Source organism: Ahaetulla prasina, chromosome 2, assembly GCF_028640845.1.
Source record: "Ahaetulla prasina isolate Xishuangbanna chromosome 2, ASM2864084v1, whole genome shotgun sequence".
NCBI lineage: Eukaryota > Metazoa > Chordata > Lepidosauria > Squamata > Colubridae > Ahaetulla > Ahaetulla prasina.
Window position 1 is genome coordinate 254,598 of NC_080540.1, and position 16,008 is coordinate 270,605.

Here is a 16,008-nt window from a genome sequence, read left to right on the forward strand (position 1 = left end):
TGTTCTCCAAAGCACCTGAGGTAGAACAAGAAGCAATGGAAAAAATCAGAGAGAAGCAACTTAGAACTAAGGAGAAATTTCCTGACAGTTAGAACAATCAATAAGTGGAACAACTTGCCTGCAGAAGTTGTGAATGCTCACTGGAAATTTTAAAGAAAATGTTGGATAGCCATTTGTCTGCAATGGTAGGGTTTCCTGCCTGGCAGGGGTTGAACTAGAAAGCCTCAAGGTCCCTTCCAATTTGATTGTTATTATGTTTTGTTATGTTATGTTATGAAGAGACTGCGAATCCTCCTGTTCTGTTCTTTTTTTCCATGTTCAGGAGAGTCTTGTGTCCTTCGAGGAGGTGGCTGTGTATTTCTGAGGAGGAATGGTCTCAGCTGGATCCTGCCCAGAAAGCGCTGCATTCGGAAGTCATGCTTGAAAACCATCGGAACGTGGTCTCTCTGGGTAAGAGTTTTCTAGTCCCCAATCAGAGAGTTCAAGAAGACAGATTAGTGTTTTTTAATAAAACTAACTATAATCAGATATCATCTCCTGGAAAGGAAAAGAAAGTATCTGGCCTTCTGGTACCCAGGAAGTTTAGAGTCAGTGTCTCTTTGCTTAGATGCTTTTGGGCCATTCCTTATCTGTATTTTTCCATTTCTATTTGAACTTATCTGTGGAGGATGAAAAGAATGGAGTGTTCTTTATGTATCCTCTGGAGATCATATGTTATTTGTCCTCTGAAACCTCCCAAATTGTGTGAGAACAGAACTTTGCTCAGGCCATGGAGGAGGATTCTCACCCAATTCAAGAAGGCCTCTTGAAGTGTGCCTCAGAGCATCTAGGGTACAGGTGATCCTCAGTTACGACAGTTCACTAAGTGACCATTCCAAGTTATGACCTAACTGTCTCCCAAGTACTTAAGACTCAGTCCTGAAATTATAAATGTTACAGCACCACGTCATTCACACTTAAATGAGCAGCAGAGTAACATGTAACCCCAACTGGGGACTTACTTTACGGGATGGAGCGAGCTGTCGGTTCCTTTGCCTGCTTGGGTGCATACAGGCCTAAAGTAGTGAGAGATACACAAGATCAATAGTGGGAAATCTGGCACTAGTCATCTCACATGAACTGGCATTACACTGCTATAGGCCTCTTTTCTGCTAACCAAGGCTGCACAAGCTCCAGGACAAAATGCTTTCAAACAAAGGAAGGCCTCTTTGTTTTCAAAGACTTTGCCCTGGATCTCGTGCAGTCCTCAGTTTAGAACACAGGACTAAAGTACTGCAGTGATCCTAAGATAATTAGTGTGAGATCTTGCACTTCGCCTTGTGTGATCTCACACTAGTAGTTTAGGCCTCTTCTCTGCAAACGGAAGCCTGTACCAGATCCGCCAAATGCCCTTCAACCGATGAGTAGAAATAGTCATTCTTGAAGCCTCCCAACCTTTCCAGTCTCAGTGCAAAGACATTTACAAGCTAATGGGAGGCTTCAAGCAAGGACTTGCCCAAAGTCTCATCCCTGGGATCAAGGAACGAGCAGTGGTAGTCCTGCCTGCCAGACAACAGACGCCATGGAGCAGCTGCTCCAAGGTACTTGGGAAGAAAGAGCTTGTTTCAAAATTGTTTCAGTTCTCTCAGGTCTCTGAAATTAACCCACCCCAATAAATCTTTCTCCTATTCCTCCTTGGATGTTTCTGATTATTCCATGACTCAAAACAGATTTTGTTTGGTTTGCACATATATAGATAAAGAAAGAGATGTTTAGATATTTTCAAAGCTTTCAGGACTCATGAATATAGAAATCATTCTGTCTATATCACACCACTGTAAGCATGCAAACATAAAATAACGAATTTTGGAAAATTCAGAAGGAAATTCACTTGACTTACGGTTTGATCTTCTCTAACCTTGTTATCATTTTCATTTCTCTTTGCTTTGAAGGTAATAATATCAGAAGAATCAAGATTCCTGTGAACTATTCCAAGTGATCAATGCTAAAGATGGAACAGAGTTTGGAATTAATGGAATTAGAAACCATGATGGAAACCAGTCAAATGATAGGAATCAGGAAAGCTCATCTTCCACTGATGCTCCAATACAAAACTTTCATGCAACAGGAGAAAATAAGGAAAAATATATTGGAAAAGTTTGCCAATCAAAGCTAAATTACTAGTAAAAGAACACCATTTAAAACAAGGAGAAGATGCATAAGAAGACACAACGGAAAAGTTACATGACATTCATGCCTTCTCTTGAAATAAATTCTTACACCTCAAATGATTGACAAAAGAGAAGCCTTATCAATGTTTGGAAAGAACATGTTTTAGAACAAGCAGGCAACTTACTTCCCATGAAAGGATTCACACTGGGGAGAAGCTATACAAATGCAGAGTGTAAAGTTCAGAAGACATAGTAATCTTATTTCCCATAAAAGGATCCACTCAGGAGAGAAAGTATAAATGCATGGAGTATGGAAAGACCTTTGCTTATAGAAGTAATCTTACTATCCACAAAATGATCCACAGGAAAACCATTTAAATGCATGGATTGTGGAAAGACCTTTGCTCAAGAGGTCATCTTATTTCCCATAAGATCCACACAGGGAGAAGCTAAATGCATGGAGTGTGGAAAGACCTTTGCTCAAGAGGTAATCTTATTCCCATAAGAGGATCCACACAGGGAGAAGCCATAAATGCATGGAGTGGAAAGACCTTTGCTCATAGAGGTAATCTTATTCCCATAAGAGATCCACAGGGAGAAGATAAATGCATGGAGGAAAGACCTTTGCTCAAAGAGGTAATCTTCCCATAAGAGATCCACACAGGAGAAGATAAATGCATGGAGTGAGGAAACATCACATAGCAGTGGACCCATAACATCCACACAAGAGAAAAGCCTATAAATGCATGGAGTGGAAAGACCTTTGCTCAAAGAAGTAATCTTATTCCATAAGAGGATCCACACAGGGAGAAGCCTATAAATGCATGGAGTGTGGAAAGACCTTTGCTCAAAGAAGTAATCTTATTCCCATAAGAGATCCACACAGGAGAATTTATAAATGCATGGAGTGTGGAAAGACCTTTGCTTATAGTAAAGCACTTACTATGCACAAAATGATCCACACAGGGGAGAAGCCGTATAAATGCATGGAGTGTGGAAAGACCTTTGCTTATAGTAAAGCACTTACTATGCACAAAATGATCCACACAGGAAAAGCCATTTAAATGCATGGAGTGTGGAAAGACCTTTGCTCAAGAGAATCTTATTCCACAAAGTGATCCACACAGGGGAAAAGCCATTTAAATGCATGGAGTGTGGAAAGACCTTTGCTCGAAGAGATCATCTTATTTCCCATAAGAGGATTCACACAGGGGAAAAGCCATTTAAATGCATGGAGTGTGGAAAAACCTTTGCAAAGAGTCTTATTACACAAAGATCCACACAGGAAAAGCCATTTAAATGCATGGAGTGTGGAAAGACCTTTGCTCAAAGATATCTTATTTCCATAAGAGATCCACACAGGGAAAAGCCATTTAAATGCATGGAGTGCGGAAAAACCTTTGCTCAAAACAGTAGCCTAAGAATACACAAACGGATACACACAGGGGAGAAGCCGTATAAATGCATGGAGTGTGAGGCATTCATAGCAGTGGACTTAGTAAGCACAATAAGATCACACAAGAGAAAAGTCCAAATGCATGGAGTGTGGACCTTTGCTCAAAGAGGTCATCTTATTTCCATAGAGGATCCACAGAGAAGCCATTTAAATGCATGGAGTGAAAGACTTTGCTCATAACAGTCCTAAGAATACATAAAAGGATCCACACAGGGAGAAGTTATAATGCATGTGTGGAAAGACCTTTGCTCAAAGAGTCATCTTATTCCATAAGGTGATCCACACAGGGAAAAGCCATTAAATGCATGGAGTGTGGAAAGACCTTTGTTCAAGAGGTCATCTTATTACCATAAGAGGATCCACACAGGGAGAATATAAATGCATGGTGTGGAAAGACCTTTGCTCAAAGAGATCATCTTATTCGCCATAAGATGATCCACACAGGAGAAGCCATTTAAATGCATGGAGTGGAAAGACCTTTGCTCAAGAGGTCATCTTATTCGCCATAAGGTGATCCACACCGGGAGAAGCCGATAAATGCATGGAGTGGAAAGACCTTTGCTCAACAGTGGCCTAAGAATACATAAAAGGATCCACAGGGAGAAGCCATAAATGCATGGAGTGGAAAGACGTAGCAGTGGACTCAGTAACACAATAAACTCCACAAGAGAAAAGTCCTATAAATGCATGGAGTGTGGAAAGACCTTTGCTCAAGAGGTCATCTTATTTCACATAAGGTGATCCACACAGGGAAAAGCCATTTAAATGCATGGAGTGTGGAAAGACCTTTGCTCAAAAGTACTAAGAATTTAAAGGATCCATACAGGGAGAAACCATATAAATGCATGGAGTGTGGAAAGACCTTTGCTCATAACAGTATTTAAGAATATACAAGGATACAGGGAGAAGCCATAAATGCATGGAGTGTGGAAAGACTTTGCTCAAAGTGGAGGTCTTTCTTCTCATAAGGATCCATGCTGGAGAAACTATATAACAATAGTAATTCCACTTAGACTTATATACCCAAAATGCTTTACAATACTCTTTAAGCAGTTTACAAAGTCAGTATGGTCCCCAGCATCCTCATTTTACTGTCCTCAGAAGGATGAAAGTCTGAATCAACCATGAGCCTGTCCGAATGAAACTCCTGGCTGTGGGCAATTAGCCTGTAGTACTGTATTCTAGCCAGTGTCCTACCATGTCTATGCATATTGTGTCTTTCTGATCCAAATGAGATAAGGTTGAATCCAGTGGTGAAATCTAATTTTTTTTTACTACTGGTTCTGTGGGCGTGGTTTGGTGGGCATGGCAGAAGGATACTGCAAAATCCCATTACCACCCCACTCCTGGGGGAAGAATATTGTAAAATCTCTATGCATCCACTCGGGGTCAGCCAGAGGTGATATGCCTCAACTACTCAAAATTTCCACTATCGGTCCAGAACCTTTCAGAACCTGTTTTACACCTGGGCAGAAAAAGAGTACCCAAAATCAACAAAACTGAGAAGGACCTTGGAGTCTGAATGGATGAGTTACCTGTGCAGCAGCCAAAAAGCTAATAAAATTTAAACAGAAGCATAGAATCAAAATCACATGAAGTATAGTCCCTCTATAAAACCTTAGTAAGACCACACCTGGAATACTGCATCCAGTTTTGGTCCTCAAATTACAAAAGATGGTGAGACTTTGGAAAAAGTACAGAGAAGAGCAGTAGGCTGATTAAAGGCCTGGAGACTAAAACATATGAAGAACGGTCGCAGGATTTTGGCTAATCTAGAGAAAAGAAGGATTGGGAGTGACATGATAGCAATATTCTAGTACTTGATAGGCTGCCACAAAGAGGAGGGGTCAGTTTTCCAAAGCAGAGGGTAGGATAACAAATTCAAAATAATTGAGAGCAATTTTGAATTAACAAGGATCTTCCTTACAGTAAAGACATTTAACCAGTGAAACAGCTTTCCTTCAGACATTGTGGTTGCTTCATCCTGGATGTTTTAAGAAGAGACTGGATAGTCACTTGACTGAAAGGAAGATCAATAGTTCCTGAAATGTAGACCAGCAGTCAAACCGTGGTCAGAAAATTTTGGTGGTCCGTGGAGAAATCTTTATTTTGCTGCAGCCTGGTGGAGGAACTGTCCAAGCAGAGATTGCCATGGCTGGAAGCTGTGAGCACACTACTGCAAGAGCATCAGTATTCGCTTGTATTTGCCAGCTAAAGCAGCATCTCCGTGAGACTTGAACTGAAATAGACTGGTCTGGGAGCAGCATTTTGCATTGTAGATGCCAGATTGGCCCTGCAAGTCTGGAGCGGAAATGGCGGGAGACCTCAGAGGTAATGTCTGGCATCCACAATGGAGAGCAAAATCTGGCTGCTCTGATCAGGCGCCATTTACAGCTCTGAGTCCCAAGTGGCAGCAGACTGCTTTGCTCCACTGGCAAATATACCAAGCGGAATTGATGCCGCTAAAATGAAATACAGAAAAGACAGAATGAAAGAGAGAATGAGAAAGAGAATGAGAGAGAGACAGAATCAGAATGAGAGAGATGAGAGACAGAAAGAGAATGAGAGAATAAGAGAGAGAATGAGAGAGATGAGCACTTGGAAGAAGTCCCAAAGAATGACTTGTATTAAATATTGATGCACCTTAATTTTCTGAGGTCAGCAGGCAACTCCTTCCTGGCATGCCTTGTTTTCCAGTACTTGCTCCTTCTTCCCGCCTCCTCCTCCCAGAGTCTCTGGGCTGATTACTCAGCTGGAGGGAAAACTCAGAGTGCTCCGACTGGCTTGCCCGCTCTGGGGATGTTGTCCGAGGCGCTTCACAGCTCTTGCTGGCCACCTGGCTCTGAAAGGATGCAGAGAATGAGAGCCAGAGATGAGAGAGAGATGAGAGAGAGAGAGAGAGAGAGAGAATCAGAGAGAATGAGAGAGAATGAATGAGAGACAGAAAGAGATAAGAGAGAGAGAGAATCAGAATGAGAAAGAGTTGAGAGAGAAAGAGAATGAGAGTGTGGGAGAAAGAAACAGGAGGAGAGAAAATGAGAGAAAAGAGTGAGAGAGAATGAATGGGAGAAGAGAGAATGAGAGATGAGAGAAGGGAAACAGAGGAGAGAAAGAATGAGAGGGAGAGAGAATGAGTGGGGAGAGAAGAACGAGAATGAGAGAAAAGTGGGGAGAGAGAATGAGGGAGGGGAGAGAGAAAGTGAGAGAGAATGAGTGGAAGGGGAGAGAAAGAGATGAGAATGAGGAAGGAGAGAGAGAGAGAATGAGAGAAAGAGGGGAGAGAGAGTGGGAAGAGAGAAAGAATGAGAGAAGGGAGAGAAAGATGATATAATGAATGGGAAGAGGAGGTCAGCTTTGGTAGGCAATTTTCTTTTTGCTTCTTAACTGCCACATATTTTAACTGGGGAAGTTGGGAGGGGGTTGTTGAAGCGGTAGAAAGTTAGTCATAAAAACATTCCATGTTCATGGACTTTTGCCTGCGTCTGATGTAGACTGCCTGAAGACTGTGTCCAATCTTAACGGGAAAAAAGAATGAGAGAGAAAGAGTGGAAGAGAGAGAGAGAAGGGGAGAGAGAGAAGGAATGAGAGAAAAAGGGAGAGAAAGATGAGAGAATGAGAGACAAAGAATGGGAGAGAGAGGGGAGGTGGAGAGAGACGAGAGATGGGGAGAAAGAGAAAAAGAGAGAAGGGAAAGTGCCTGAAGGACTCCATCCCATCACTGGGAGTCCAGGTGCTTCAGCAAGCGGCGCTTTGGATTCGTATTAGTGGTCCATGGGATTTGAAATTACGAACTTGATGGTCCCTGAGATCCAAAATATTGGGGACCCCTGGTCTAGGACCACTGATGGCTAACCTTTTTGCCAGGCCAGGCTGGTGGAGGTGTCACACAGCATGCCCACACGCATAATTCTATGCATCCCATGCAATCCCTCCCCGCTTCTGGCATGTGATGGCCCATTGGCCTGTTTTTCTTCTCACCTGGCTCCAGGGCCTCCTGAGGCTGAAAACAGCCATTTGACAACTTCCGTGGACCGAAAGCCCGCTTCCAGATCCAATATGACATCTCTAATAAAATGTGACTTTGAGGAATCCTTCAAGAGTTTTCTTTGAGGGTATTATTTGAAACCCTGACATTCTATTCTGTTCTGTAAAGGAAATAGAATTGAAAGAAATATAAAATCATGAACAAAAATTGCACAGCCCAACAATGTAGATGTAGTCCGGACTTGTGAGCAATGAGATCAACATTTCTGTTGTTAAGTGAAACATTTGTTAAGTGAGTTTTGATTTATGACTTTTCTGCCATGGTTTTTAAGTGAATCACAGAGGTTAAATAACATTGTTATGAATCTGGTTTCATTGATTTGCTATGTGAATTGCAAAAGATCAGACCTGGGGCACTGGACTGTCATAAATCAAACAGCTGCCACTGAATTTTGATCACGTGACCATAAAGATACTGCAACAGTTGCAAGTGTGAACAACAGTCATTGAGATTTTCAATGCTATAACTTCCAAACTGAATGAACTAAGTCTAACATCTGAATATCCATTTTTTTAATACTGAGTTATGCTCATTCCTTTTTGATGCTTCCTGTTGTGACCCAATCAAGTAAAAACTTAGTCAGAAAAAACAGCACAATGTTATAGAAAGACAGAGAAGAGCAACATGATTAGAGGACTGGAGGCTAAACATGAAGAACTTGCAGGAACTGGGTATGTCCAGTTTAATAAAAAGAAGGACTAGGGAGACATGATAGCTGTGTTCCAATATCTCATTGCCACAAAGAAAAGTCGGCTGTTCTCAAAGCACCTGATAGAACAAGAAGCAATGGGTGAAACTGATCAAAGAAAGAAGCAACTTAGAACTAAGGAAATTTCTGACAGAACAATTAATAAGTGGCACTTGCCTGCAGAAGTTGTGAATGCTCCAACACTGGAAATTTTAAGAAAATGTTATAACCATCTGACAGATGTTTCTCTTTAGGCAGGGGTGACTAGAAAAGGTCCTTCCAACTGTTGTTATGTTATGTTAACTCTAGAACATGGCACCTGTTGCAGACCAGCAGAGTTAAGTTGATCTAGTCCAATCTGCTTAGAGGAAACCACCACTTCAGACAAATGGTTTATCTTACTTTGTGCTGCAATTTGAACAATCCCAAGACTCAAGTTCCAAGAGACTGGTCCTGTCTGCCCACTCTGACTGTTCTTTTCTTCAGATTCAGAGGATGTGGATCGCCCAAGGTCTAAGGTGATCCACGATTGAAAGGCAGCTGAATTAAAAATAAAAATTGACAGAAATCTCCATTTTCCAGATGGCTTCTGTGTTCCATTTCACAACCAAAGTTCTCAACAAGAAGACACAATGTGTTTAGAATCCTGTCCTTTCTGACTGACGCTGTTTCTGGCAGGATTTCTGAGGCCGTTCTCTGCCCAGCCTTCAGTGGCAGAATAGAAAATAGAATAGAATAGAATAGAATTTTATTGGCCAAGTGTGATTGGACACAAGGAATTTGTCTTGGTGCATATGCTCAGTTGAAAAGATAGTCATCAAGGTACAATTTACTACAATTAGTCAATATATCAATATAAATCATAAGGATCAGCAACAAGTTACAGTCAAAGTGGAGAGTTGGTGATCTATGAAACGATTAATAGTAGTGCAGATTCAGTAAATAGTCTGACAGTGTTGAAATTATTTGTTTAGCAGAATCTGCTGTTCTTGTCTAGTTGTTCTTTCAGTGCTCTATAGCGCTTTCAGGTAGAGTTGAAGAAATGTCCAGGAGGGGATCTGCCTTTTCAGGCTCTGATTGCAGTATACAGGAATTCAATGGAAGGCAGCTGTAATTATTTTTCTGCAGTTCTAATTTCCTCTGTTGTGTTTTTCTTGTTGGGTTCAGAACTAACCAGACAGTTATAGACAATGACAGACTCAATAATTCAGAATGGATCAGAGCCTTGGGCAGTTTCTCTTACTGAGTTGGCGCAGGAACATTCTTTGTTGTCCTAATGAGGTTTTGATGTTAGCTGTTTTAATGTTCTGTTCTTGAGGAAGTGAGTTCAAATCCTCCAGAGAGATTTTTCTCCATCTCCACAAACGGTTCCTGGACAGAAAAGAGAGGAAGATGGAGAAAGTGCTGCCTCTGGAAACGTCGAAGCCTTTGTCTGCCAGAGAGCCATGGAGAGGGGCCTTTCCCCCTACTCCCAAGCCCATCATCCCTGCCCTCTCCCTTCCCCTCAGACGCGCTCCACTTTCCCGCGCTTTCTAGAATCCTGGCACTTTGCCCCTAATCCACCAGGGGGCGCCCTCTGCTAAAAGAAGGAAACGTCATGCGCTTCCCCATTGGTCCACTGGACGGTGAACGTCACAGCTTCCTTTCCAGAGGAGACTAGGAAGGAAGTGACGTCACAAATGTTTGCCGCTCTAGGACGCCGCACTCGCTCTCCTTAACCCCTGGGGCTCCGCAAGAGACGGAGAGGCTGCGGGAGAGTCTGGCGGGGGGAGATCCAGACGTTCTCCGGGTGAGTTGGGGGCTCTTCCCGGGCAAAGGGAGGCGGAGGAGGGAGAGACCCCCGCCCGGCCCTCCTCCGGCTTCAACCCCGAGTCCCATGCTCCCCAGCCGCCCTCTCCATGCGAAGAGCCCGAGGGGGGGGAGGGTCGGCCTTGCGGAGGCCCAGCAGGAGAGAGAAGCCGAGGAGGAGGCAGGATTCGCACCAGGCTGAGGGCCCCATCCTGTCTCCGGAGGGGAGAGAAGCGGGCGGCCTCTCCAGCTGCCTCCTTCCGGCCCTGCGCTGGGATGAGCCAGGGGCTCCAGGCAGGTTGGGAAGGTTGTTTAATTGCTAAATTCCACTTTTTAATTCTTTCTAATTATTTTTCTTCCCATCTCAGATACAGAAACTTGAAGCCATTTGAAATCTTTGCAAGGCAAAATTTTCTCTTGCTGGGAAAAAAAGAGCGGAGTCACTTGGAGGGATCAGAGTCCTGAGGCGCCAGAAATGGTCCCGTGAAGGAAAAGGCATCTGGAGACCCAGAAGAGTCCTTGGAGCCATTTGGAGTTGCTGTGCAGGAGAGAGAAAGGATGGAGACACAACCTTTGGGAAAGGAGGGAGCCGGAAAAGGCCCTTCAGCTGCTCAGCCTGGGAAGCTCTGGACAAGGACTGGGCAGGAGATCCTGGAGGAGGAAACCATCCTCCCTTCAGAAGTTCAGCCCTGGAGCTTCATCCAATGCCAGGAGGCTGAGGGTCCCCGAGGACTTTGCAGCCGACTCCATGACTTTTGCAGGCGATGGCTGAGATCAGAAAAGCACACCAAAGCCCAGATGTTGGACCTGGTGGTTCTGGAGCAGTTCCTGGCTCTTCTTCCCCCAGAGATGGAGGGCTGGGTGAGGGAGTGTGGAGCAGAGACCAGCTCCCAGGCGGTGGCCCTGGTGGAAGGCTTCCTCTTGAGCCAGGCAGAGGAACAGAAGGAGCAGGTCGAGATGCAGGTGAGACACTTTAGGGAGCTCAAAAGACAACAGAGAATGTGTTTGAATACTTCACCCCTCCTTCCCAAACCTCTCTGACATTTATAATAGGTGGCGATGTCCCACCTATTCTTGTAGGACATTGTTCCGTTGTTTTCTCACTCAATCACACTGATGGATATTGGGGGCTTTGAGGTTGTGTTCCGAATATAGGAATCCACTTTACGTCGTGTGATGTATTTTAATTCTGCTTTTCCTTCCTTCCTCGTATTGTAAGTGCTGCACTGTGGAGATCAGAGATCCTGAGGGAAAGAAGAAACCATCAAACTCCCATCAGGAGCTATTTTTTAGGAGGATCCCTTGGGAGGATCAAAGTCAGGACACCTCAGGAGGTAATTGAAGATCCTATGATTACCCATCTGTCTTACCTTCGCTCTCTCTTCTCTTCTACACGATACCTCCCCCTATTTATAGTTCTCCAGACAAATTGCACCTTCAGATAATCGCCCAGGGACCCTCTTTAGGTGAGCCTCCTCTTCCTGGGGAAGGGGGAGATTGTGCTCCACCTGAAGGGGCCTGCCGAGGAATTGGTGCTTTTTTTGAAAGATAAAATTGCTCGACTTTGTTCCCAGTTGGATACTGGCGTAGTTCCTTGTCCAGTCGAAGCCCCTTTATTATCTGGGAATGGTTTCACCCTGTTGCTCCTGAGGAAGTAGACAGGGCAGGATCCTAGGGAAGATACATGCATGGTACTCTCCTGGGGTGGCTTCGGGGGATGGGAGTGGGAGGCCTTGTGCTATTCTGGCCCACTTCCTTCCTCTGCAGCTGCTCTCAGTCAGTGTTGATAGGAGGGGAGAGATTCAGCCCTTGTCCACTGCTTTGCGGGTTCTGGGCTCGGTATTCTCCGCCTCTTCAATATTGATATGAAACTGCTTTGTAAGATCATCTGCCAGCATGGACTGAGATATCTTGCTGTATGTCTCGGCTCATGGTGGGTTAAATGATGCTGTGTCCTCCTCTTGCAGTGCCTGGAGGCTGTTAGGAGCTGGATGGGGAGCAACGGGTTGAAACTAAAGCCTGGCAAGACCGAGTGGCTCTGGGTTTGTTTGTTGGCCAAGGGAGAATTGCCACCTCTGGTCTTGGATGAGATGGCACTACCCAAACAGACCCTGTGTGAATTGGGTTTCTTTAGACTCACGACTCCTGCTTGAAGAGCAGGTGGCGGTTGTGTCCAGGAGGGCCTTTGCGCAGACGGGTTGGGCACCAGTTACACTTCCTGGGCTGACAATACTCAGTCACTCATGCCCTAGTCCCATTCTTGACTATTGGAACACGCTCTAATGGAAGCTCCAGTTGGTGCATGCAGTATTTTATTTTATTTTATTTTATTTATTATTTTATATTTATTTATTTATTTTATTGATTGCATTTGTATACCGCTGTTCTCCGAAGGACTCAGGGCGGTTAACAGCCAATTTAAAGGATACAATAAATACACGTTAAAAACAGACTAAAAATTTATGTAAATAGTGGCCAAAAATATTAAAAAACTAAATAATACAAAAACTAAAACCCCATTTAAAATTACTTAATCAGGCTAGCCCAGATGGAATAAAAGAGTCTTCAGCTCACGGGAAGTTGGAGTTGGCGGCGGAGGCAGCCTGCTCCAGAGGGCAGGAGCCCCACAGAGAAGGCCCTACCCTGGGGTCGCAGTCGACATTGTTTCACCGACGGCAAGAGGCCCTCCTGTGGGAGCGCACAGGTCGGTGGGAGGCTGTTTGTGGCAGGCGGTCCCAGAATAGCCGGTCCTAAGCCATGGAGCTTTAAATAATCAACACCTGAATTGCAAAAGACCACGGAAGCCAGTGCAGCCACAGGAGAGGTGTTAGGGAGCACGAGGTGCTCCTCTATCACCGGGGCTGTATTCTGGACCATTTGAGCTTCGGATGCTCTTCAAGGGGAGCCCCATGTAGAGAGCATTGCAGTCCAGGCGAGATGTAACGAGGGCATGGGTGATCGAGAAACCCGGTCCAGAAAGGGACGCAACTGGCGGATCAGGTGAACCTGGTAAAAGCCCCCTGGCACGGCCACAAATGATCTTCAAGAGACATGTCATGCTGTTGTGACCCAGGTTCCTGGACCCAGACTCCTGGACTCAGATGATTCAGAATGAGGAGGAACTGGCAAGGCCTGCTTCCCTGGGCCCTCTCCTCCCTGGCACCCACCCAGGAGGAGGAGGAGGCAAGGCCTGATTCTCCGGGCCTTCCTTCTGATTTGGCAACGCCCAAGAACAATTTTGGCAAGATTACTGCGCAGGCGTGATCTGCGCAGCACCAGAAGAGTTGGGACAAAGTCAAGAATGATGAGTCACAGGGCTATAAATAGGAGGCGGAACTTCCTGGCTTTTTGTCTTGGACAAAGCAGTGAATTTGCGCAGCAAATTGTTTCAATGGAGGAAGAATATATTCGTGAGTAACTCTGGCCTTATCTATAATTTCCTAGTTATCTCCAGAAACTTGGCAGGCCCGCAGCGTGGCCAGGACAGCCTAATCTATGTAAATAAATTTGAAAAAGGAAGGCCTCTGACTGACTTCTTTGTTGGGAGTATTGGGAGAGGAAACAGAACATTTTGTCCAAGACCCGACTAAACCATCTTCCACCAAAGATGGACCAGCAGGTACAGCAGCAGTTAGAGCAGCTACAAGCGGCGGCTAATCAACAGCTCCAGCAGCAAGTGGCTCACTTGGCAGGCCAACTTGCTGCCGGAATGCCTGCAGCCCCCATCCTCCCACCTCCTCCTTGTCGCAAGTGCCCATAACCGTGCCGGATAAGTTTTCTGGGCAGCCTGAGATGTTCCTGACCTTCTTGGGACAGTGCCAGCTCTACATGGCTATGAGGCCAGAGGATTTCCCAGACGACCGGGCTAAGGTGGCCTCGTGATTAACCTTCTTTCCGGCTCGGCTGCTCGATGGGCCACGCCCTCTTGCTCCAGGACAGCCCCTGCTGGCGGACCAACAGCATTTTGGCAGCACCTCGCACCATGTATGAGGACCCGTTCGAATGCTGACGGCCACCAGGCGCCTTAAGGAACTCCGTCAAGGAAACGCCTGCAGGAGTACATCGAATTTCGTCTTTTGTGCCAGGACTCTGACTGGAATGATGCAGCGCTGGTGGCGCGTTCAGGAGGGACTCTCAGAGGAATTGCAAGAGGCTGGCCCGCGTGGAGGCGCCATGACCTCGACAACTTGGTGCCCTTTGTCTCCGCCTCGATGCCCGTCTGCAACGGCGACCGTCCATCCGCACCCCGGGACCCTCCGTCGACATCTGCACCCCCACTTCCTGCACCACCAGCACCCAGGGTCGCCCACGTTTTGTAACCGCTGGAAGAGCCCATGGAGTTGGGCGCGCCAGACCTCGCCTAACAGCCCAGGAGGCGAACCGGTACTGTGGGAGCCCGCCACCGCTTCTTGCCCCAGAAAGCGGGCACGCCTCCCGAATCACAGCGTGACCAATCGAAGCGGGCAGGCCCGACCTCGGGAAACCCTAGGTCGGGCACGCATTAACACCCACTGGGCGTTGCAGAAGTAGACTCTGGGCCCCTCGGCATCTGATTCTGGACACACGGATATGGTTGGGGAACCAGTCGGACGGGCTCCAGGCGCATGCTGGTGGACTCAGGGCCACAACAAACTTTATGGACCAGGCCTTTGTGACCCAGTTTGCGGTCCCCGTGGTTCGGTGGACCCTCCGATGCGGGTAGAGACAATTGATGGGAGAACTGGTGTCCGGCCCCATTAAATTGCCACCCAGCCTTTGCGCCTGGCTATTGGGGACCATGAGGCGATCCAGTTTTATGTCACGGACCTTCATTTTCCCTTGGTCCTTGGGTTGGCCTGGCGGACCCACGATCCTCAGGTGGCCTGGTCGCAGGCATCTCTTTCCCGAGTCTGCAGTCGTCGATCACATCCGCCACACCTGTGCCGGCCAGTCCCACCGCTGCCATCACCTTGCCTCCTGAGCTGGACTTCCCGGCGTGTTCAGCGAAGGAGGCGGACCGACTACCCGCCGCCCTCGATTGCCCGTGGACCTTCTGCCCAACACCACTGCCTGTGGGGCCTGTATTCCATGTCGGAGCCCGAGTTGGCCGCCCTCAGGGACTTCCTGGACAAAACCTGGCCCGAGGGTTCATCCGGCCTTCAAAGTCCCCTCTCGGCCCCGGTCCTCTTTGTGAAGAAGACAGGGGACTTGCGCCTATCTGTGATTACCGCTAACGCCATTACGGTGCGGAATCGCTACCCGCTCATCCGGAGCTACTGGAAAGGTTGCGGGAGGCCACGATCTTCACCAAGCTCGATCTCCGGGGCCTACAACCTGGTGCGGATACGAGAAGGAGCGAATGGAAGCGGCATTCGGCACCCGATACGGACACTCTGAATACACTGTCATGCCATTTGGGTTGACCAATGCTCCGCCGTTTTCAGCACTTCATGAGCAGCGTGTTCGAGACATGTTGGATCGGTTCTGGTTATCTACCTCGACGACATCCTGATTTACTCGGTCCAGGAAAGCCACCTTCGACCGTCAGTCTGGTTCTGCAGCAATGCGGGGCAACAACTCAATCGATGAATGCGTCTTCTTCCGGACTTCCATAGAATTCCTCGGGCATATCTCGCCCGAGGCATAGCCATGGACCCATGTAAAGTAGAAGCTTTGTGTAGCTGGGAAGCCCTCGTCGGGTGAAGGATGTTCAGCGCCTACTGCCCAACTACTACGGACCTTCATCCCGGGCTTCGCCACTGACAGCTCCACTTACCCAGCTCCTCAGGAAGAAGGTTGCATTCGGTGGGTCAGAAGCATTCACAGCCCTCAAGAAAGCCTTCGTCACGGAACCCGTCCTGAGGCATCCCGACCGCTCCGGCCTTTTGTGGTGAAGACGCGT

General features: G+C 46.7%; 1 protein-coding gene across 2 annotated transcripts in view; it reads left to right on the plus strand.

Annotated features, from left to right (window-relative positions):
* Positions 1 to 373: 373 nt before the first annotated feature.
* The window catches only part of LOC131192751 (zinc finger protein 493-like), a 213,528-nt gene continuing 197,893 nt past the window's right edge, over positions 374 to 16,008 (plus strand). The window contains exons 1-2 of one of the 2 annotated variants that reach the window (XM_058172241.1): positions 10,501 to 11,090; positions 11,347 to 11,461. In XM_058172241.1, the coding sequence (XP_058028224.1) occupies positions 10,686 to 11,090; positions 11,347 to 11,461 (520 nt within the window). In that variant the 5' untranslated portion in view covers positions 10,501 to 10,685. Of the gene's footprint in view, positions 451 to 10,500; positions 11,091 to 11,346; positions 11,462 to 16,008 lie in introns of those variants that run through there. The other variant, XM_058172239.1, reaches the window with a different exon arrangement.